Here is a 21,462-nt window from a genome sequence, read left to right on the forward strand (position 1 = left end):
AAAAAAAAAAAAACTTTGAACTTAAAAAAAAAATTCTCATTGAGGGACATTTTAGTAGTCAAAGGCAAAGACACAAAAGCAATCTCTCGATCTGATTTCTTATCGGGTTGGAGCAGTTTTAAATCAAATGTTTTTCTACCTAAAGCACAACTGCAGAAACTGATCATGTTCCTTTATTTGAGCCTTTCTTAAATCTAAAATGACGATCAGTGTAATTAATTAAAATAAAACAGTCAGCAGACAAACGCATCATCAGCCGGACTGATAAAAGCCGAGATACCAGCTGGACTTTGTTCTTCCACATGTGAAACAGGTGTTGTACTGAAAAGTGCGCGCCTGCCTGTCGAGATTTCTACTCTCCGTCGCGACCACGCGCATTACTCAATACACACACATTTCGATGAAGAAAGAGCGTTAAAATCTGACCGAAGAGAGTGCTTTTAATAGATCATAAATATTAACACCTTTCTTTTCCAAATGAACTAAAAGAGAGAGAGAGAGAGAGAGAGAGAGAGAGAGAGAGAGAGAGAGAGAGAGAGAGAGAGAGAGAGATATTGCTCTGCAATGCGCGTTCCCGCGACAGGCCGTGCAAATCTCACGCGCGCTTTTCGACGTGACAGGTTGTCCTGTCCACGTCCGACTCAAAGTTCAGGTCACGCAGTAAAAGTTCCAGCGTCTCCTCTGAGAAGACCCGACTCCTGGTCGCACCGAGCCGACAGGATGACACGCTGGGCCCTCGTCGCGCCCCTCCTGGTGGGCCTGCTGGCCCTCAGAGCTGCAGGTCAGGAGGCTGGAAACCCAGACGCCTCGCCGCCTCCACCGGTTCCCCCCTCTGATGGCGGCACCCAGCCGGAGGATGAGAGCGAGGACTGGGGGCTGAACTCCCTCAGGGGAGGCTTCGAGGCGGTCAGCGGCTACTTTGACTCCATGCTGGAGTTCATGGGTGGAAAAGATGGAGTGTGCCAGTACCGCTGCAGACATGGTAAACCTGACCTGGACTGATGGAATCGTATGTTTTGATTTAGGGTGAAGTAGCACGTGGTCTTATTGATTTTGTTTGAGTCAGCAAGCGTCTGGAAGATCTAACCATACTTGTATATTGTTTCCCAAATACATTCATAGCTGAAAAAAAAATAAATAAAAATGTTACATTCATCCTTGTTCACAAGACACACAATCATATGATCTTTCAAATTGCCTTCACTGCCATGTATCATGGCTGATATTTTAGCTCTTAAAGATATACATTTACTTTTAAGATCTTCCTCTATCAAAAATGTGTTTGTCCAAACAAAACATTTTAATGACCACTTTACATTTTCTACATACTATTTTCTGATTTAATTGTATGGCAATGATACATTAACATACATTTATACATTTCCTGTTTTAGAATGTGAATGACATTGTTTTAAGTGTCTCTTGTTGTTTTTATTTATTTTTTTTTATTTTAAAAAGGTTCTCCCTCTTCTCTTAAATGCGTAGGATTTACTGCAGCTCTAAATGTAGAGTTGAAGGCAATACGTTTTCCCTTATTGGCTCTGTTATCTGGGAGAGGTCCAGGAAACGGACTGTGGCCTCTGGGTAATAGGAGAGGGGCCATCCGGTCACTGGGGACGTGTCAAATGTTTAGATGCTGTGTGGAAACCTGGATCTGTTTTAATCTCACAGGTATATTGTCCAGCCGGCTTCATGACCTACATCGAAATCATTTTTTTTTCCTCTATTTTGTGTTGCAGGTAAAGCGCCTCTTCCTCGTCCAGGTTACAACATGCCGGAGCCTGATGGATGCAGTTCATACTTCTTTGGCCTTCCTATTCCGGACGGGGTAAGTTTTGTAGATAAAACCAGGTTTCTGGGTTAGAAAAAAATCTATTTTATTCTATAGTGCTTTTCTTTTATATATATATATATATATATATATATATATATATATATATTATATATATATATATATATAACTGCAAAAAAGCATAATCTCACTTAAGATTAGAGAAAAATTCAATGTTTGAAGACGTTCCCATCCATGTGTCATTTTTAATTTTGTTTATAATTTAATTCTTTTAGATTCCCTTGAGAAAGTCAATGTGCAAAAACATATTTCGGATGTGAGTGGCATGACAGAAAAAGAGCTTTTCCTAGTGCATTAGTGATATAAAGACTTTTAATGTCCTATTAATAAAATCCAGTATTTTTCTAAAATTTCCAGTGACGTTATGTTGCTGCAATAAATCCTGAGTGGTTTTTGAATCATACTCCCCTGTGTGTCTGTCCCAGATGGATGTGGGAATCCCAGCGATGACCAAGTGCTGCAATCAGCTGGACATGTGTTACGACACCTGCGGCTCCAACAAGTACCGCTGCGACTCCAAGTTTCGCTGGTGTCTCCACAGCATCTGCTCGGACCTAAAGAAGAGCCTCGGCTTCGTGTCCAAAGTGGAAGGTCAGCGGTCTGCATTTTCTCTTATTGTTTAGTGAAGTCATTTTGATTTATTTTACAACCCTGGCTGACAATCAACACATAGTATATTAAAACGTGGCAACCTTTATTTAGCTAACTCGGAGCTAAACGCAGAAACTATGGGAAGAAGGAACTTAGGAGTAAACTTGCACTTGCAGTTTACCCTACATTTATATGCCAAGGAGAGATAACAGCAAGACTTATAAGAAAAACAATTTAGTATCGATGGAAAAAATAAAAAAAAATTATTTACATTTTTCAAAACATTTAAAAAAATGTTTGATTCATCTTTGTTGATGTGTTTGAGGTTGGAAGGCCTCTTTGCCATCACCTTAATTTTAGCTAATATTCATTAATCATCTATAAGATTCTGTTCTGTACTGAATCATTTAATAGTACTTCCAGTTGGAAGAGTTATCAGTTGGTAAAAGTTTACTTTAAACCTCCAATAAACATAAAAAGAAATAGCAGAACAATGTGCGAAACTGCTGAGGTTTAAGAGCAAAAGGTTGCTTTTTCCTTTTTATTAAGATCTAATATCGCCGGTAATTATTCTATATATAAATCACTGCAACATAACAGCAGATAGCATGTCTTCAGTTTTCTGGGCTGCTCATTCACTGCTCTTTTTCATCCTCAGCGTGTGAGACAGTAGCCGACACCTTGTTCAACACAGTGTGGACTCTGGGCTGCAGACCCTACATGAACAGCCAGAGAGCGGCCTGCTACTGCCCAGGAGAGGAGAAAGATGAACTGTAAACCACGGACACACTGCTGTTCCACAGGAGCCACAGGGAAAGCACAGCGATGCATCGTATTTGATGGTGTACTGTGTTTAATATGCCCATGACTGAGTAATTTATTTGAACCTTTTTGTCTTTGTTTTCCTAAAACTAAATATGAAGCAAAACGTCAGTATTGTTTGGAGCGCCATGTGAGATGACTTTATTTCAACATGAACTCTTCTGGACCTGTGAAGAGTTTTCATGTTGTAAGCCATAAATAAGCATTAAATATGTGTGCAAAATAAAAATGTAAAAATTCAGACAAGAGTTTGATTTAATAACTGATACTTTAATTTATTACCTGGCATCGTCAGTGACAAGTCTGATCTATTTGAGGTAAATAAAAGGGGAAAAGTAATAAAAAAAAAAAGTAATGTTCTTTTTCCCTTTTCAATTACTTTGAGTACAGTTGATTTATTTTCACTATTTGAACCAAACTTGCTCAACACTGGTAGTGAAACAATAAGCCCCACCAGGACTTTTTTCTGTTTTACGTCTCAACCACAAAATTGAATTTCCTTGTTTTTCCAGTGGAAACTGATTTATTTTTAACGCAAACCTCTAATCTTGATCGCTTGACATTTTATTCTGTCTCATATGTGATATTGCCTACAATCCAGCATGCACTCACAGAAGTTAACACCATCAAATTCTAATTTAAACTGGAGCAGCACAATGCCAAATGTAAACTTACCACCTCCTGCTGTTAAATGTTTGTGAAAATACTAACTTTAATGTGTTGCACTGAAGACCAATGAAAAGTAGTGAAGGATTTTATTTTTATATAAATAGAAATCTGAAATGTGTGGCTTGCACATGTATTTGGTACCTTTAATTAAATATTTGCTGAGGCAATGTTATTGGAGGCACTTATCCATGTCTCTGTTTAACTTGATTTACATGTTCCTTAGTAAAAAAAACAAACAAAAGAATTGGAAACTATAATTCTACAATTATTCTCCAATTTAATCAGCAATTATTGAGTTTAAAGAGACAAGCCTTTCATTTCCTACATATTTAATAAGTTGTTCTGTTCATTGCTAATTTTTTACATCCAAAGTCAAGAGCAAGTCATACAAGTTTCTCCTTTTCAAAACATTCAGCATATTGTCCGGCTGTACAGACAGGCTCCACAGATCAACTTCTTCCTCTGAGTTTTACACTAAATTAGTGAAGACTTTCAGGAGTAGCACCTCAAAATTCAGTATAACAAAATAAATCAAACATCCACAATCATTTAAACGGTATTTAAACATTTTACTAGAGAAATCGGACAAACTAAAAGACTGACAACAAAATAAGTTTAACCATAACAGAACCAGCAAATCAATGTTAGAACATAACATAATTAGTGGTGACAAAAGTAAAAACCTTCACATAAACTAGGAACAAGTTAAGAAAGTAAATTCTTCTGAGGAAGATTTCATTTATATGTGCCATTTGGGGAAGGATTCAGCTCGAACAGGGAGTAGCAAAATGTTTATATAAAACTGAAATGAAGGTCACCGATCCACAGGGGACGTCAGAGTTTCTACAGATCTCTGAAAGCAAAGAGAACAAACAATTAAAAGTTGCATTATACTGTATATAAATTTACATTTGTATACATAAGAGATCCCCTTGTCAAAATTTCTCTAGAATGGGAGGCTTATTCAAAAGTTAAATGATGTGTTTAAGTATGGCAATTCTAGTGCTTTTTTAGTGGTGGAACTTGTTAAACTCTCTTAATTGAGTTACATGTAAAATGTATTTAATTGCATTATAGTATAAAACCATATAGACAAAAACGGCAATTAACTGCATTAAAATTTTAGCCAGTTAAAATCTTCAGAATTCATGAATCAAAATTGATTTGTTAAACTCTCGTTTTTTTGATGCATCAGATAAAAATTAAATACATTAGTTTTGTTAAAGTCAGAATATATCAAGTTTTTTCAAAATTATGGCAACAGGTTAAAATGATACCACCATGTTTTGACAGTTACATTTAGAAAGCTATTAATAAGTTATTTAAATCCACATTACACATTAAAAGTAGGGATGGGGAAGGAGTGATATTTCAGAATCCCAAGCCAAAAATGAAATAAGTCATCTCTGCAACACATTAACCTCCAAATAAAGGAATAGTTTTAAACTGCTGAATGTCCAGTTAATTACTATTTAGCTCAGAGAGGTCTGACTAACGTTCTACTGTTCATGGAAAAGATTAAGAGGAGTACATGCAGAGCATGAACACACACCTTTCAATGTTACCTCTAAGCAAATTAGATTTTTATAATCAATTAATAATCTAAAAATAATAAAATAAGTTCTCTGATATTTTGCAGAATTTCACACACTTATCACCTTGAGCAGCACAATCTACTAGAAACATAGATATAGAGAAGAAGTGGGATTAACTTTGAGCCAATACAGCCATGAAAGAAAATACAAGGACACAAGAGAGCTGGAAATGTAATTCACTTACATTAAAGGAGCTCAGAGTCCAGGGATTCTGCTGATGGCTTGATGGCGGAGCTGGGTTGTGTCAGCAGCCTCGCTTTCCGGTTAAACTCCAGAAGCTACAAACAGATTTTGAAGAAACATTTGAACTGTTTCGATGACAACCAAATGCATCTTAAAACTTACACATTGCTCTCATTGGATAGACATGACATAAAGAAAAAAGAACATGGAAGTCCTCCATGCCGTTATTACAGCTGCAATATGAATGTGGAGAGCAGCTCATTCAATGATATTTATCACTCGTAACAACTTTTATAATATGTGCTTTTCTCTAGTCATGCATAAAATGTAAAGGGATATAAAATAACAAAATCAAGGAAAGAATCTTCATTCTTTAGATTTTTACACCCTTCAGATAACATAAGAGAAAAAATATAGAAGAAAAAATTCACACTCTGTATTTGTCCAGATCTGGAATACTTTAAAAGTAAATTTAAAAACTCTTTTGGGACAAAGTTGGAACCCTTGATGTGAGAACTTCTGCCAGACACTGTAGATATTTTTCTGGTGCCACACATGATTTAATCGAATATGTCATTAAAACACTGCTGTAGATCATAGCATGCTGAGAAGGTAAATCAATCTATCAAATCAGGTGTGCTGGACCAGACAGACATCTTAAGCATGCAAGACGAGGACTGGGAACCACTGATCTAAGGTAGAACCCTTTATCTAGTGGGTAGTTTGGAATACCTCTGAAGAAGAACAACAGAAATCTGTCATAGCGCAAGAGAAAAAGGCAAAAAAGAACAAAATGAAAAAAAAAGTCAATTTACCTTTTCCCTCAGGTTAGCCTTTATTTCCTCCTCTGTAAGGTGATGTTTCTTCTCTTCCTTTACCTTGGCTGTATCACCAGGAGTCTTGCCCTGTGATGGCGTGGAGTTTAAGCTCTTCGAGTTGATGCTTTTCTTCCCTGCAACACTTTTCTCCATAGCGACCGTCTCTGCAACCTTTTTCTCCATAGCGACCGTCTCTGCAACCTTTTTCTCCGTAGCAACCGTCTCTGCAACCTTTTTCTCCGTAGCAACCGTCTTTGCAATTTTTTCTTTTGTAGCAACCGTCTCTGGGGGGTTTTTCTCCACAGAAACTGTTCCTGAGGCTTTTGTCTCTGCAGTCAATGTCTCTGCAGGTTTTTTCTCAGCAGACTTTTCTACGGTCCTCTTCTGTGAAAAATCTTTAGTTGAACTTTCCGACTGTTTTCTCCTTTTTTTTTTTCGAGTCTTTCTTTTCGACCCCAACTGACTTCTCTCCAGATTTGTTAACCATTGACATCCCGTCGCGCTGCTTGCAGAAGGTGGCATAGTATTAATGACTGTGAGGCAACGAGAACCAGAGGGTTCGTTGCTCTGACCTTCACTCCCAGACAAGTCTGGATTCCTGAACAGCATGAAGTCATGAAGGGAGATCTGTCCAGGTTGGTTGGGAAGCCTCATATCTGCTAACACTGAGTGCCACTGTGAACGGGACGGTGGCACATTACTCTGATTTGGATCAAACACCCAATTGGAGTTTAGAGCGCTGTTGTAGGCATTGTAGTAGTTCATGTACTGGGCATATTGATACAAACTGTAATCGGTATATGCAGAAGGAGCACCATAAGGAGAATGAAAAGGATGTTGTTGGTTTCTGTAGCTGGGCCTCTGGGCGTCCTTACTGGCTTCAGTCCTGCTGTGCCTCTTCCCTCCATCTCTACTTCTGTCACTAGAACGTCTACGTGCATCTCTGCTGCGAGAGCGCCGTGGCCGGCGGCCCCGAGGACTCCGACTACGGCTTCTAGTGGCATATCCAGAGAAAGTTGAGGAGGAGGAGGAGGAGGTGGAGGAAGAGTACAAAGAGGACGACGAAGAGGAGGAGCGGGACCTGCTGTGTTTTTTATGGGCGAGCGAAGGTCGACTTTCCTGTTCCATCCTGCTTTCGCTCGTCTCTCTATCTTCATTCTTCCTTCCATAAAGCCTCTCTTGAGTGCGATCGGTTAGTTTGGTCAATTCCTCCATGTCCAGATTCAAACCCAACGTTTTAAGAATGCTCTGCACTTGTTTATGCTTTTCATTTATTTGTGAGGTTTCCGTTTCTTCTTCCTTCTTCTTTTTCACTTCCAGGGCAGGCTCTTGTTGGCTACTGGAGTCCAAATGTCTCCTTTTTTTAACTTTCTTTACCTCAACGTCTTCAAGTGAGGGCGTCTCTTGATTGACAGTTTTTAATTTTACGCTGCTGATCCCACTGCAGCCTGGCAGTGAGAATCCAGTATCGGACCTCTGGTTTTCACTCTTGGGGGCCTTTTTCAAGCCAGAGGGAGAGGTTTTTGGAAGATCATCTACCTCATCTTTGATCATCTTACTGAGCTTGGTGATGTCCACTCCACTGTTCAGTAGACTCACAAAGCGCTCAAAACCCTTGTTATCGCTGCCCTTGCTTTTGAGACCTATGTTCTTCTCCCCCTCACTTTTAAGAGTTTTACTGACACCGCTCTCTGACTCAGTAGCTCGGTCGCCACTGTTCTTGTGCCCACAACCTCTGTTAGCACCGTCATCGGACTCAACATTTCTTTTCAAGCTGCCCTTGCCTTCAAGGAGCTGATCAACGCTGCCCTTGCTAACACTCGTCTTGGTTTCAGAACTTCTATTGTGAATGTTTTCAATCCCAGAGCCTTGGTTCTCACTGCTCTCATTCTCACAAACTCTGTGGACAGTGCTCTTAACAGAAGATCTGTGAAGGTTGTTCGCTCTGACTTCAGCTCTGTCTTTACAATCAGAATTTCTTCTCTTGACTTCAGAACATTGGCTGATGGTACTCTCAAGGTCAGAGTCTCTGTCGACACTTTTCTTGTGATCAGAAGCCCTGCTGTCACCGGTTTTGCCCTCATTGCCTCTTTTTGGACTGGTCTTGCGGTCAGAACGCTCGTTGACACTTTTCTCGTGATCAGAATGTTTGTTTTCACTTTTCTCGTGATCTGAAAGTCTGTCGGCTTTGCTCTTACTCTCAGAATGTCGCCCTGTTTGCTCAGTGCCTCGACTGGCTCTGCTCTCGCCCTCCGGACTCTTCTTGGTACTGCTCTCCTTCTTTGCTCTATGAGGGTCACTAAGGCTGGGAGGATTTACCGAAACATCAGGGATCTGAAAAACATGTAAGACACACAATAAATTAAATATAAATTTAGTCTGGGAATACACCAAGTGCGGGTGTGCGATGTGGACTTCAAAGTTTTATAACTATATTTTCTGCTGCTATTGTGATTATGACATAATTGACGATAAGATCTTCCACAAACTAATTTCCTTGCGAAACTTGAAATATTTGATAAAAACTTAAATTCAAGTTGGACATACCATATTATCCTGAACTAGCCATGTTGCACATGCACTCTGGTTTATCTTTAAACAGCTCTCATGAGTACAGAGAGGGAATTCAGAGCTGAGCCCAAGTAAGTGATGACTATCAGGACCCACTGCTTCTAGAAAAGTACATCTATTGAAAGTGCTAGACCGTTTTAAATGCATTTATGACACAAGCTATTTGCCCACATACAATTACAACCCAAGGTAAAACGTATCCACCAAGCCTCTAGAACAGGGGTGCCCAAAGTGGGTCCTCGAGGGCCGACATCCTCGAGGGCCGACATCCTGGATGGCGGCCCTCGAGGGAGAATTTAGTTCTCTCCCTGGTTTAACGCACCTGGATCAAACGATGGCTTATTAGGCCTAAGAAGAACGTTGTCGTGCTGAAAAGGTAGTTGGTACCACCAGAGAGAGAACGACAACATCAAGGATGCCGACTTTGGGCACCCCTTTGGGCTCTAGAATCTGAATTTTTGGTTTTCATTAGATGTAAGTTTTAATAATAATAAAATTTCACACAATTAAACACTCTACAAATGCCAGTTTCCATATAGAAGAAAAACTCTATCCACAGGACGTACCGTGGTGTTCAAGTTGGGAGCAGCTCCTTTGTTGAGAACGCTGAGTAAGCGCTCATATCCCTTGCTTGTGGTGCCCTCCTGCATTTCAGGGGAAGCAATGCTGCGGCCAGGAGGCGGCAGAGGGACATCAGGAGCCTGTGAATCATCCCACATTCATAAAAATGAATAAAACAGTAGTTAATCTGGCAATAAGTAAGCTAACTTTTAGCAGGATAGACAGTTCTTGAAGTTTTTATCTCTCTCTCTTTAGTCTTTTTAGAAATTTGTTTCAACGTAATCTGGAATCATGTTCAAATATGTTATCTTGTCAATAAAACTTGACAAAGAATGACATTATTCTGTATGAACAATTCTTGTCCTTTCAATAGAATTGTCATATATGTTGCTGTGAAACATAGCCATCATAGATTTCTTCAGTTTTTGCACCTTTGCCATGCTTGTTTCAGATCAAACGTTTTTTAATATTTGATTAAGATAACCAGATTAAACACATAAACAGTCCAGTGGAATGAAAATGCAACAATCAAAGAAATCTTGAAGAGGCAAACATTTTTCATAGCTCTGTAAATGAAAACCAAAATGATGTACTGTTTTTGTCATGTTGGGGACTGCTGCTGCTGCTGTCTTGAGAGCAGTCAGTAAGTGCTCGTATCCCTTGTTGGTGGTGCTCTCCTCCTGCTGCTGCTTTTCGGGCGAAGAAATTATGTGGTCAGGAGGAGGCAGAGGCTCATCTGAAAGCTGAGAAACATCACGCTCATCAATATAAATAAACAAGAAATTATGAGCCTTTTCAGCTCTGAGGTTTCTTTTAAGAGTGGTCAAATTAACAAATCAGATGTGTTGAGGTTGTTAGGCGGGCAGGGAAGCTAGATTTTATGTGTTTTGGGATTCATTTTCCACTTTAAACACAGTTAAATGAATTCAAAGTTAATACCTGTACTACTAATATCATTGAAACATCCCCACATTATGAGGCTTCCATTAACATGTTTTGCAGCATTTATGGGTTTTCAAGCTTTACAGTAAAACTAGAGTCCTGATAGAGCTCTAGAATGGGAATTTGATTTACACACTTTGCTGACGTTGGTCTCGCAAAGAGTAAAAAAATTGATGGAGCAACATTTACGTATCATTGTCCTCAACTGAGGTTAGTAACATTTCTATTCAGAAGCATATTTTTATTTTTGTTTACCCAATGAATGTAGTAGCTCTTGTTATAATTTGACATTCTTTCTTTCTTTGTTGATGGGATGTAGATATTACATTTTAACATCTATGTGTGTACAGCAGACATACCATGTTTTTCAGGTTGAGATCAGTTCCTCTGTTGAGCACACTGAGGAAGCGTTCAAAGCCCTTAGCAGCGTTGCTTTCCTCTTTAGCAGGTGAAGCAACAGCCTGGGTGGTGAGAGGTGGAGGAACATCAAGGATCTGTCCAACATCAGGCATGCATTAATAATACAAACACATTCACAGTGGGAGAAACACCAGCAGCGGCTTTATTAGCTTTTTTAAACAATTCTGTCAGAACACGTTTCTGTGAGGAGATGGGAACTGCACACATAAATTCATATGATGGCACTACACTAGTAAAGCTGCATAATAAAAACAAATGGAAAAATTATTTAAAAAAAAAAAACATTTTTATTTTTTTTGGACTGTCAGTTTTTTTTAAATGTATAAAAAAGCAAAATTTAAAACATGCAACTGTTTATATCCACTATAAATCTTTGCTCAAGTCATGCAAAATTTCCTCAAACAGTGAATGTTAAGAGAAACATATGTAAGATGACAAATTTTATTCTTAAGGATAACAATTTCAAATCTATAATCCTCATCTAAACATATTCTACAGTTCTAGAAGGTTTTAGATCATTTAAATGCATGTTTTGTAATGGTATTTCTTTCCGTTGGGAGTAGATTAATTCATAACGTTTAGTACAAACCTTCTCTCTGTTGGGTGGTAAAACGCCGGGGTCCCTGAGTCTGTGTGCCTTTAATGCCTTCACTCTTAGCTTCAGCGGATGGTGCTGCTGCTTCACTTCATCTTTACTCGAAGCAGCGGCTTTTGCTTTTAGTAAACGTAACTTAACCTGCCGATCAGAAGATAGAATTAGAAGATGCAATACTCATTGCTTGGATTTATTATAGATATACTCTCATCCAAACTAGATCAAAAGAGTTGAGGTACATACATCCACCTGATATTTTTAAAAATACCTCTTAGCAAGTGGCATCTCAACAATATGGTCTTTATTGCAAAAAAGAAAACTTTAAATTGGTTGGACTCCAGCAGAACCATCAGTCACGAAAACTTTGCCTTTTAAAGTTACACACAGTCTAAGTTTTTCAAAGCAATTCATTCTAAGATTCAGTAAAATGTTTTTCTATTTAAACTTGTACCGGTACTTTAATTTCTATTGGATTAAGATCAGGGAATGATGTCAACTATAAATTAAAACTTGCCTGTCAAATTTTTATCTTTAAAACTCATTACAATAATGACATATATCACTTAAACCCTGGAGAGTTAGGGTTAGCACATCGATGCCAAAATGAGCATGAATTATGAATGTAACTTTTATCAAAGTCTGCTCAGATCTGCACATAAAACTTTATGGACATTACCTTGGAGAAAAAGCTGAATGAACGTTGCTGCAATATCTCTGTCACTCTGTCTCGAAGCGATTCGGGATTGTAAGTTACAAACTCCTGGTCATCAGGAGAATCTGGATTCTTCACCATCATCTCAATTGCTTTGATGGCAATGGTGGTTTTCTTGTGCATAATCTGCTCATGTAGCTCCTGAAGCTGTCGCTTCTTTCTCGCCAACTCAGCATCTTCCTCATCCTCTGAGTTGAATGGGTTTCCATCTGGGTCTGTGGAGTTCAGAGATGGGGAACTGGGTTCCTTCCAGGCTACACCACCTCTGTGAGGCTGGACAGCAGTGTACGTAGGGCGTGCTTGCCAATGATCGGTAAACCCTGGGACTCTCTCTGTCCTGTTAATGTTGACAAGCCTCTGTTGATCTGGCTCCAGACGGACCGGCAGCCTTTGAGTAGGAAAACTCCAGGCACTGTCACGTGGATCCATCGTATTGCCTTTCACGGTTTATAGAGGCTCTATTGACATAAAACATACAAACACACGTTAAACAGGGAACAGATTTTACGACCCCACAAGTAAACGCTCAAAACAGAATTAATTCATTTTAGCTAGTGACACCAAAACACTCGAGAATTCGCGTTTAAAAGCCAAGATTGATGGAAAGGAGTTTGACGTAAGCAGAACTGGACTCCTTTCAGTTCAAGTACAGGAAGTTTTTCCGAACAGAAAATCTGAAATGATTAAAAAGTGTTTACAAAGAGGATAGCATAGAAGCTAACAGGTTTACCTTCTGTTGGAAAACCGTCATCTGCGACACAACCGAATAGCTGTTTTTATCAAAAACATAAACAAAGGGAGCTCCAAAATAGCTTGCTGTGACAACGCGTAGACGACATTAACCTTCTTTGGTGGAAAAAGGTTTGGTCAAAATAAGTCTGCCATAAACTGTTCTGAAGAGCAAAAGACAGCGTCCTATAAGGCGTTAACAAATGATAAGAATTGCTCAATAGCGCCTCCTGTGTGATGGCGGACCACCACTGCAAAAACACGTTGAGGAGATGCCTACAGGAAACATATTCGTTGCCTGAAACTCTTGTGTGAGCGAACTAAATATATTAGTCATTTTAGTATCAGGAAAAAGTCAACTAAACCCTTCCAGGTGTTAAAATTACATAAATACAAAATCTGTTAAACACCCCATAAACCTGTCAAAACTTAAATGTTTTAAAGTGAAAGGAAGACAAAAATATACCTCAACTCAGATTGTAATATTACACAGTAAATAGATGCATATTTACCTGAGAATGACATTACAATTTGTGTCTTTCTAAAGACAAAATGTCAATCAGAATGAAATGACAATAAAATACAATACAGGAGACATTTACTGCAATCAGAACTAGAGGCGATTTAACAAGATTTTCAAGTGAGCAAGGAAATTTTGTATTAAGCTAATTTTTAAAGCTGGCTATGTCCATAAAACTTAAATGACCATTGATATACCAATAGAAATAAAGTAGAATGCATGTTTCATAAAACATATTGTACAAACAACAGGAAAAAGTGTACGTGTACTTGAAAAGTGAAAGCATAAATAAAAAAAATGTTTCCTGTTATTCTTAATATAATAACTGTTATTGTTAATATTGTGCCTGATCTGTGAGCACACAGATCAGGCACAATATTATGACATGATAGAGTAGTAGATAGTCACAAAGATATTAGAAGCATATCCTTTCAATCCTGCAAATTACAAAACAAGACCTTAAAAAAACTGGACAAAAATCTTAAAACTTGCAATCCTGTACCAAATATGCCTTTTGGGATAATTAAGCTGCTTAAAAGAAGTCAAGGCAATCTAGCGACGTCAAGTATACACTAATTGCCACGATGCTAACGTAAGTTGCATACGTCAAAGGAACAGCCCCAAAGTATCACAATGCCTCAAATGGTTGTCTAATTTCTATGGTGCATCTTTTATCCCTGAGATAAGTAGAGTACCACCACCTTGTTGTCTACATGATGTAAAAGAAAAGTATTTAATCAAAGCAGGACAGCTTGAACGATTATAATACAGCATATTTCTGCTGCTCTTGCTTCCATTATTTCGGCAGCCATGATCAAGGATCAGCGTTGGTGCTATAAGTGTTCTGTGATCACGCAGTTCTATATGCGACACATTGCAATCCTCTAACCAGACTGACATCTATCTACCAGAACCAATATCAATTTCTTTAGCAATTTAGCTTTTATATGTGATCAGACTAGACAGCTTTGGCTTGTCGCCAGTCACTACTTCTGCTTTCATTTGAATAAGAAATTTACATGGAAATTGCTGACTTTTTTTTTATCTTGACAATGGTAAAAATAGCAATATGGACTAACAAGTACAAGACCATATTGTTATTTAAAGAACACCTACTTTCACTGCATTAAAAACAATAATAAAAGAACAATTGCTTCAAAGTTTCCTTTGAATAACTTTTTAATGTTGTACACTTCATATTATTAAACAAGTGGTAACTACAAGTACAAAAAATAATGAGGTAAACCTGACAAGACAATTAATAGTCTATTTTATGTTAAAATCAGTCAAAAAAAAAATTTTAATATATACATGCAAAAAAACATTTTTCTAAGCCAGGGCTCATGACAGAATTCAGAATTTATGAACTTTGATACCAAACAGATGTTGATCATTACAGACTAAACTCCACTGCTAATTCAGTTATGATAGATATCCAGTGTTTATTCTCTTTCATCAAATGCAGGCCATTCTCAGATGGAAACGATGACTTCAAGCAAAAACTATTTACTTTATGACCGTTAACTGTACAGTTTTATTTTTCGCCTTCAAATTACCTCCAACCAGGTTACATTGTTTGTTTTGTGCATTTTACAAAACAAATAAGAAAAAGCTACAAACTATTTCAGTGTTTTCCAAATATAAAAAAAAAAGCATATAAATGAGGACACGTCACACTCACTTAATAACCTGCAGGAAGCGGGGCCTTCCTTGCGTTCTTGAGATTTGCTTTGTTTTCATGGCTGGTTGAGCCTCTACGTTTGTTGGATTGCAAAGCTGCAGGTTCGGTGGGAATGGCGGTCTCCCTTGAGGGAGCAACGGAGGAAAGACATTTGGAGGTGGAAAGGGAGGATGAGGGAGCATGGGAGGCACATGGGGAAGGAAACGTCCTGGTCCGGCAGGAGGCGGGAAAGGAAGCGGAGGTGGAGGAACAGTTGGGTATGACGGCGGTGGATGGGTGATGGGAGTATAAGGTAGCCTTGGAGGAATTGGAGGCATTGGAGCCATCGGCGGCATCATTGCCGGAGAAGGCTGGCTTACAGCAGGGATAGGTTTGGAAGTAACATTCAGTACGGGAATGCTCTTCACTGTGCTTATTTTACTCTCCTGAGTGCTGTGACCATCCTGAAAAGTCCTCCTTTTTAACTCCGGGCTGCGTTCAGATCGCTGCAGGTGTGCTTTGTCCCTTTGATTGCTTAAGGAGTCTCTCCTTGTATAAAAATTTTGACGTGGTGGACTAAAACTAGAACTGCTTGACAACGATCTACTTCTGCGTCCCTCGTTGAACGTCAGTCCAACACCTCTTTCTCTACTTAATCTGCGGCCACGCTCGTTATCTCTCTTACCATAAAGACGCTCCTGGATTCGATGGGACATTTGACCGAGCTCCTCAAATCCCAAATCCACGCCGATAGCCTGCAAAACATCTTGCATTTGCTTGCGTTTTTGCTCATCTTCAGGTGTCATACTCGTCTTTTCCACCGAAGGGGATTTGCTGCCAACGGACACGACATTCCGGTCTGGACTAGCGGACCGATGATGCGGCAGCGGAGATGTCGACCTGAGGGCGCCCTTACTTTCATTCCAGTAACTGTTATCTTTGTATGATTTCTGTTGCCTCTCAGTGCAACTGGGAGACCACTGTTGATCTGCAACTTTCAGAAAAGACCTTGGAATAATGGGCCCATCACACTGTGGTGTAGGGCTCTGACTTACTATCTGAGTGAGAACGTCAACATTCACGCCCTTGTTGAGTACTTCAAGAAAGCGTTGGAAGCCTTTGGATGACTTGTCGTCAGGGAGCGCGGCTCTCTGTGGAGGGGCGTCACTTTTAGAAGACTGATGGAAAACATAGAAGCCACAACTTTAGAACTATGAATTCAAAACATTATTTCAAGAATGAGGCAGATATTCTGCTGAAGTTTTTTGATCACAGAGAAACTAATAAGCAGACTGCAACAATGTTTCTGGGTTTAAAGCTGTATGCCAAGACAAAAAATAGGAGCTGTATATTTTTGTGAGAAAAACATAAATAGTGCTGTTTTACATTGTATATCAGAAATCACAAGTCCTATAAATAAACCCATAAACTGGCCTTTCAACCTGCTTGTGTTACTCCAGTTTAATTCTCAATAAATCATAGATTTATTAGATATCTGATAGGGACATACCAGATAAATTTAAAGACAATTACAAAGTGAGCCTTCTATCAGAATAAAAACATGTCTTCTGATAGAACATTTCTAGGATTAAAGAACTAACGTCTCTACAAAACATCTCGAGAAACTCAACCATGTGTCTATCTTTAGTCACGTTGGATACTGCAACAGTGTCCTCACGGGTTTGCTTAAAAAAATAAATTAAGACAGTTGGAGCTGATCCAGAACATAGAAGATAGAGCACAACAAACCAGTTCTAAAGTCCCTACACTTGTTTCCTGCAGGTCAGAGAATAGACTTTAAAATACTGTTGTTAATTTCTAAATCACTGAATGGCTTGGCACGAAAATACAGTATATAGCTCCTGTCATATCAATCTTCCAGATCACTCAGGTCTTCTGGTAGTTGTCAAAAAGCTAGCGTGAAAAAAAGAAAACACTTAAAAAGACAATGTACCTGTCCACTGGATCCATTCAGTGGCATCGTGGTTCTGCTTTCATAATATTCATCATAATATCCAGATGTCGAGGGGTTGGGTATTCTCTCTTTCCTATTGGCTTGAATCTAGTAGATATTTGAACATCTTTATTAATCAAATAAACTTAATTTTCAGGATAAAGTTTGTTCAAAGCGTTAAAAGTCACAACTGACCTTTGTAGTGTCTTCTGGTGAGAGAGTCCTCTCCAGTGAATACCCAGATCTCCTATTCTGACAAGCACTTCCTTCGAAACGATCAGATGAATCTCTGTCACAGAAATCCTCATACCGGTATTTGTGAGGCAACTCTTCACGTTGACTTCTGGATCTGGAATATGGCGACATTTTCCTGTATCTGGCATCATCTTCATGTGACGCCGAATATCCCAACTGTTGGTTATGTGAAAAAGTTGCAGGCGACAGCCTGTGAGCTTTTTCTGGGGAATCCCGTTTATATCTATAATCTGTATCACCTTCCTCTGTTTGCCTTCGCCTTTTAACTTCAGGGACATCCCAATCAGGTGGGGACAAAAGCCTCCTCTCCGGGCTCTTTCCACTCCACTCTCTGCTTGCTGAATCTGAGCTGCAGAGTGTTTTAGGAGACTCGCTGTAATCTTGACTTTTGCTCACCCTCGTTGTGCTACTGTGTCCATCACTGCTGTATTTATAATAAGAGCCCCAAGGTGGATTACCGCAGAAGTCGTGCCTGTCTTTTCTTCTCTCATCGTAATCATCCCACTTCTGTCTTGAATTTCTGTCGCCATCCTGCCGCCTGTAACCGTAGTCAGATCCTTGTGAATACATCCTTTCACATTTATGGCTAAAAAGAAAAGAACAAGAGGGGTCATTTTGTGGCTTGTGAGCCATTTCCATCCGTATTCGACCATTATTCTGTTGAAAGGCCAAATGAAGACCCTTATGAAAAAGTACAGCATATTTTCACTCATATCCTGCTTTTGATACCTTGCACTAGCAAAAGAAGAAAAAGTAAAGGAAGGCCCACAGCATCATAATTACTAACAGCGATCATATGGTGAATGTCCACAACCCATTCATCGTTTTGCTGCCCACATGGTGAGTCTGTTCCTACGAGCTCCACATCAGTCTCATCTAAAAACGGCTCCAGTTACACATAGTTGAAATGTAAGATCAAATTTATTGATGTTGACCAATTCTGTCACTTCATAAACAGAATAACCGGTTGTCATATCTTGAACTATATTTGCAAGAAGTGTAGAATAACCAAGTCCGTTTACCTCCATGGTCAGTTAAATGGTAGCTTCCTGGCCGACGGGGCTGAACTGGCTGCTAACTTCAGCTAAAATGAAGCTAACCGTCCAGAGGTCAAATGCGATGTAGTCTAACAATTCACACCTTACAAATGTAAATGTAGCATAAGCTATAAGTAACAGGCTGACAATTTAAGCCTAAAACAACGCCTTTAGTTTTAATCCGTTTAAAAAAAGGATTGACGTGAGACTGTTGTTTATGTATCTACTTAATACTATCCCGTTAAATTACCGTTTACGTGGGATGACTCCACTTTCTTGAAGTAGCTGTATTCCTTTGAAGTCAAAATAAAACGCGTAAACACGATCAAGCAATTAATTCATGCGCTTAACTCAGCAATATAATGTAATAAACGACTGAAACCGAAGTTATGCTGGAAAAAGGCCGTTTGGTTCTTCTTCGTCTTCTTCTTATTGAGTTTATTGGCGGTTGGCAACAAACTTCTACTAGCATTACCGCCACTTACTGGTATGGAGTGTGGTTCATATTGGTCTAACGCTCTCTCTCTCTCTCTCTCTCTCTCTCTCTCTCTCTCTCTCTGTCTTTCTCTCTCTCTTTCTCTCTCTTTGTCTCTGTCTCTCTCTTTCTCTCTCTCTCTTTATTTCTCTCTCTCTCTCTCTCTCTCTCTCTCTCTCTCTCTCTCTCTCTCTCTCTATATATATATATATATATATATATATATTCATACATACAAACTTCTACAAAATAAATTTATCCTTTCTATACCTATTTATATACATACACACACATACATACTTATGTACTCATCTATATCATACACACATTGACCAACATACCTACTATAATCAAATTCTACTAAATAACTTAATTTTCTTTTAAAAATCGAACAACTATTTATGTTATGTTATGTTTACTCTCCAAATTCTACCTCAAAATATCTTCTAAATTAATTTTTCCCTTAATACTTTCAAACTCTTTCCTCATATAACTTCTCTCTTTCATATTTATTACATTCTAATATAACATGTTCTATTGTTTCATATTTTCCACAATCCTCACATTTACCCGTAGCATGCTTTTGTATTTTAAAAAGTGTTTAGTTAAGTCCTGTATGCCCAAATCTTATCCTTATCACTCTTTCCTGGCCGTTTGGTTTCTACTTACTTCCTCCAAAAATATTGCCCCTTCTGGTAGGAGGATGAAGGACTTCTTATTTTTCCTATGTCGGGTTTGGCTCCTGGCATCCTGGAAACCAGCTAATGGCCCATATTTAAATATCTATATATAAATAAATAAATAAAATACAATAAAATAAGTTATATCAGAAAGCGGTGGTAAGAAATAAATTATGATCCCCACTCCAATTCAGAAGGTGGCGCTAATGCACCTAAAAGCTGTTTGCCAGCCAACCGCCAAAAACCGAAAAAGAAATAGCTCAAGCGAAGAAGAAGTCATTAAATTCAATATAGCTGACTAGCGTAGAATTAGTCGACACTACTTACAGAGACCCAACTGTTTTATGTTTGATATGTAATTTATTGATAAGCTGGACTGTGGGCCGCAGCGTTTGACTCGGGTTCGAACAGCAGCTCGGAGAGAATGAAGGTGAAGATAAGGCAGTGGAGCGGGGTGGCCTCCTGGTCCTGGGTGGCTAACGATGAAAACTGCGGCATCTGCAGGATGCCTTTCAACGGCTGCTGTCCGGACTGTGAGTAACTGAGTCGGGGGCTGCTGTCCTACATACTGCCTGTCTGCTTTACCCCTTAATGTCAGCCGAAAGTCCAAATACCCTTCATGTTCTAAACATTTGGCTCAGTTTCCTTACAACTCATCAAACCCATTCACTTGAATATTTTAAACCCTAATGTACATATTAGACAAAAGAATTGTGACCACATTTAGAGATAAATAGCGAAACAGAAAAGTAGGTCTGGGCTAAATATTGAATAACAGGTACTCGGTCCTTTGTATCCTCAGGGCATCGAGTTTTTAATATAACAAAGTTGAAATACACTGTAAGGGTGACTAACTATTCAAAATACATTCACGTGCATCATCCTGTATGTAGCTGCCTTGTGAAGTGTTTCAAGGTGAAGTTCATTTCATTTTCTTTAATTTGTTAAAGATGGCCAGTTCTCTGCTATACTGACCTTATCAGCTGAGATCAGTCCACATTCCCTTAAGTTTTTTTCTTTTCATAATTTTAAAGGCCAGTCAAAAATGCTTGAAAAAAGGAGACTTTACTATGACAATGTTTGTGGTGCCATGACTGCCAATAACATCATACGCTGAAATAAAGGCTTTGTATTTAGCATTGTATCTGTGGGTTTAGATCATGTACCTCTGTTATGTGCACTCTTAATGGTTTTGTAATATATTTCTTATTTTGCAGGTAAAGTTCCTGGAGACGACTGCCCACTGGTCTGGGGTCAGTGCTCTCACTGTTTCCACATGCACTGCATCCTGAAGTGGCTGAACTCCCAGCAAGTCCAGCAGCAGTGCCCTATGTGTCGTCAGGAGTGGAAGTTCAAAGAGTGACTCCGGTGGACTGTGTACTGTAAAGATGGACGCTTCACAGGAATTTTTTTTCTTTTTTTTCTGTTCTTTACCTCCTGTAAACCACAATTTCCTGTTTGTTTAATGCTGTGGATATTTTTTATACAATTTCTGCTAAGTTTGTAATAAAGTAAACAACATTGTGTGTCGCCATTGCACTTAATTCTTTCAGGAACGACTTGGATGAAAACATTCACGAGTGGTCAATGTTTCTGGAAGACCTGCTTTTAAACTGGTTAATTAATTTGACATAGACATCCTTTTTAATTTCTTCTAACTTGCAGCAGGACTAATTGAAAATTTACTCACTATTTGTATTTTCTTGGAGAAATCTGAACCAAAGCATTTCTGTCCAGTTTTGGATGCTGAAAGAAATCTTATTCCTACACAATTAAAGCACATTTAAAGCAGAAAAAATACATCCTGATTAGAGTCAAAGA

At 38.9% G+C, this 21,462-nt stretch overlaps 4 protein-coding genes across 6 annotated transcripts; 2 read left to right on the forward strand and 2 right to left on the reverse strand.

Annotated features, from left to right (window-relative positions):
• The first annotated feature begins 613 nt into the window (after positions 1 to 613).
• Positions 614 to 3,511, forward strand: LOC129367129 (group XIIB secretory phospholipase A2-like protein). Its single transcript, XM_055041411.1, has 4 exons — positions 614 to 982; positions 1,740 to 1,828; positions 2,278 to 2,443; positions 3,102 to 3,511. Exons 1-4 carry the CDS (start codon positions 721 to 723, stop codon positions 3,218 to 3,220), a joined length of 636 nt encoding a protein of 211 aa, XP_054897386.1. The 5' UTR covers positions 614 to 720; the 3' UTR covers positions 3,221 to 3,511.
• Positions 3,512 to 4,246: 735 nt separating this feature from the next.
• On the reverse strand, positions 4,247 to 16,379 carry LOC129367125 (uncharacterized). Of its 3 annotated transcripts, none has more exons than XM_055041404.1 (9): positions 16,296 to 16,379; positions 12,296 to 12,789; positions 11,614 to 11,760; positions 10,964 to 11,098; positions 10,256 to 10,405; positions 9,668 to 9,802; positions 6,528 to 8,864; positions 5,714 to 5,807; positions 4,247 to 4,787 (listed from the first exon to the last, which is right to left on the reverse strand). In XM_055041404.1, the coding sequence occupies exons 2-8, from the start codon at positions 12,758 to 12,760 to the stop codon at positions 5,715 to 5,717; spliced, it is 3,462 nt and encodes a 1,153-aa protein (XP_054897379.1). In that variant the 5' UTR covers positions 12,761 to 12,789; positions 16,296 to 16,379; the 3' UTR covers positions 4,247 to 4,787; position 5,714. The 3 variants fall into 3 exon arrangements, with proteins under 3 accessions (XP_054897379.1, XP_054897380.1, XP_054897378.1); XM_055041405.1 differs by lacking the exon at positions 16,296 to 16,379 and adding an exon at positions 13,062 to 13,238 and having other exon boundaries at positions 10,964 to 11,065; XM_055041403.1 differs by lacking the exon at positions 16,296 to 16,379 and adding an exon at positions 13,062 to 13,238.
• Positions 14,751 to 18,946, reverse strand: LOC129367127 (formin-1-like). Its single transcript, XM_055041409.1, has 4 exons — positions 18,737 to 18,946; positions 17,390 to 18,035; positions 17,195 to 17,302; positions 14,751 to 16,418 (listed from the first exon to the last, which is right to left on the reverse strand). Exons 2-4 carry the CDS (start codon positions 18,017 to 18,019, stop codon positions 15,258 to 15,260), a joined length of 1,899 nt encoding a protein of 632 aa, XP_054897384.1. The 5' UTR covers positions 18,020 to 18,035; positions 18,737 to 18,946; the 3' UTR covers positions 14,751 to 15,257.
• A 932-nt stretch (positions 18,947 to 19,878) lies between these two features.
• On the forward strand, positions 19,879 to 21,167 carry anapc11 (APC11 anaphase promoting complex subunit 11 homolog (yeast)). The gene is made up of 2 exons (XM_055041413.1): positions 19,879 to 20,174; positions 20,859 to 21,167. The coding sequence occupies exons 1-2, from the start codon at positions 20,066 to 20,068 to the stop codon at positions 21,002 to 21,004; spliced, it is 255 nt and encodes an 84-aa protein (XP_054897388.1). The 5' UTR covers positions 19,879 to 20,065; the 3' UTR covers positions 21,005 to 21,167.
• The last annotated feature ends 295 nt before the right edge of the window (positions 21,168 to 21,462 follow it).

This window comes from Poeciliopsis prolifica, unplaced genomic scaffold (assembly GCF_027474105.1).
Source record: "Poeciliopsis prolifica strain line A6 unplaced genomic scaffold, Auburn_PproV2 SCAFFOLD016, whole genome shotgun sequence".
Taxonomy (NCBI): domain Eukaryota; kingdom Metazoa; phylum Chordata; class Actinopteri; order Cyprinodontiformes; family Poeciliidae; genus Poeciliopsis; species Poeciliopsis prolifica.

Coding starts and splice junctions, on each gene's coding strand:
- LOC129367125 (XM_055041404.1), bottom strand. CDS start 12,760: ATGGATCCACGTGACAGTGCCTGGAGTTTTCCTACTCAAAGGCTGCCG. Junction 9,803..10,255: donor TCCCCAACATGACAAAAACA/GTACATCATTTT, acceptor GATGATTCACAG/GCTCCTGATGTCCCTCTGCC. Junction 8,865..9,667: donor CTCCCAACTTGAACACCACG/GTACGTCCTGTG, acceptor CATGTTTTTCAG/ATCCCTGATGTTTCGGTAAA.
- LOC129367127 (XM_055041409.1), bottom strand. CDS start 18,019: ATGTATTCACAAGGATCTGACTACGGTTACAGGCGGCAGGATGGCGAC. Junction 17,303..17,389: donor CACCAGAAGACACTACAAAG/GTCAGTTGTGAC, acceptor AATATCTACTAG/ATTCAAGCCAATAGGAAAGA. Junction 16,419..17,194: donor TGAATGGATCCAGTGGACAG/GTACATTGTCTT, acceptor GTTTTCCATCAG/TCTTCTAAAAGTGACGCCCC.
- anapc11 (XM_055041413.1), top strand. CDS start 20,066: ATGAAGGTGAAGATAAGGCAGTGGAGCGGGGTGGCCTCCTGGTCCTGG. Junction 20,175..20,858: donor CAACGGCTGCTGTCCGGACT/GTGAGTAACTGA, acceptor CTTATTTTGCAG/GTAAAGTTCCTGGAGACGAC.
- LOC129367129 (XM_055041411.1), top strand. CDS start 721: ATGACACGCTGGGCCCTCGTCGCGCCCCTCCTGGTGGGCCTGCTGGCC. Junction 1,829..2,277: donor GCCTTCCTATTCCGGACGGG/GTAAGTTTTGTA, acceptor TGTCTGTCCCAG/ATGGATGTGGGAATCCCAGC. Junction 2,444..3,101: donor CTTCGTGTCCAAAGTGGAAG/GTCAGCGGTCTG, acceptor TTTCATCCTCAG/CGTGTGAGACAGTAGCCGAC.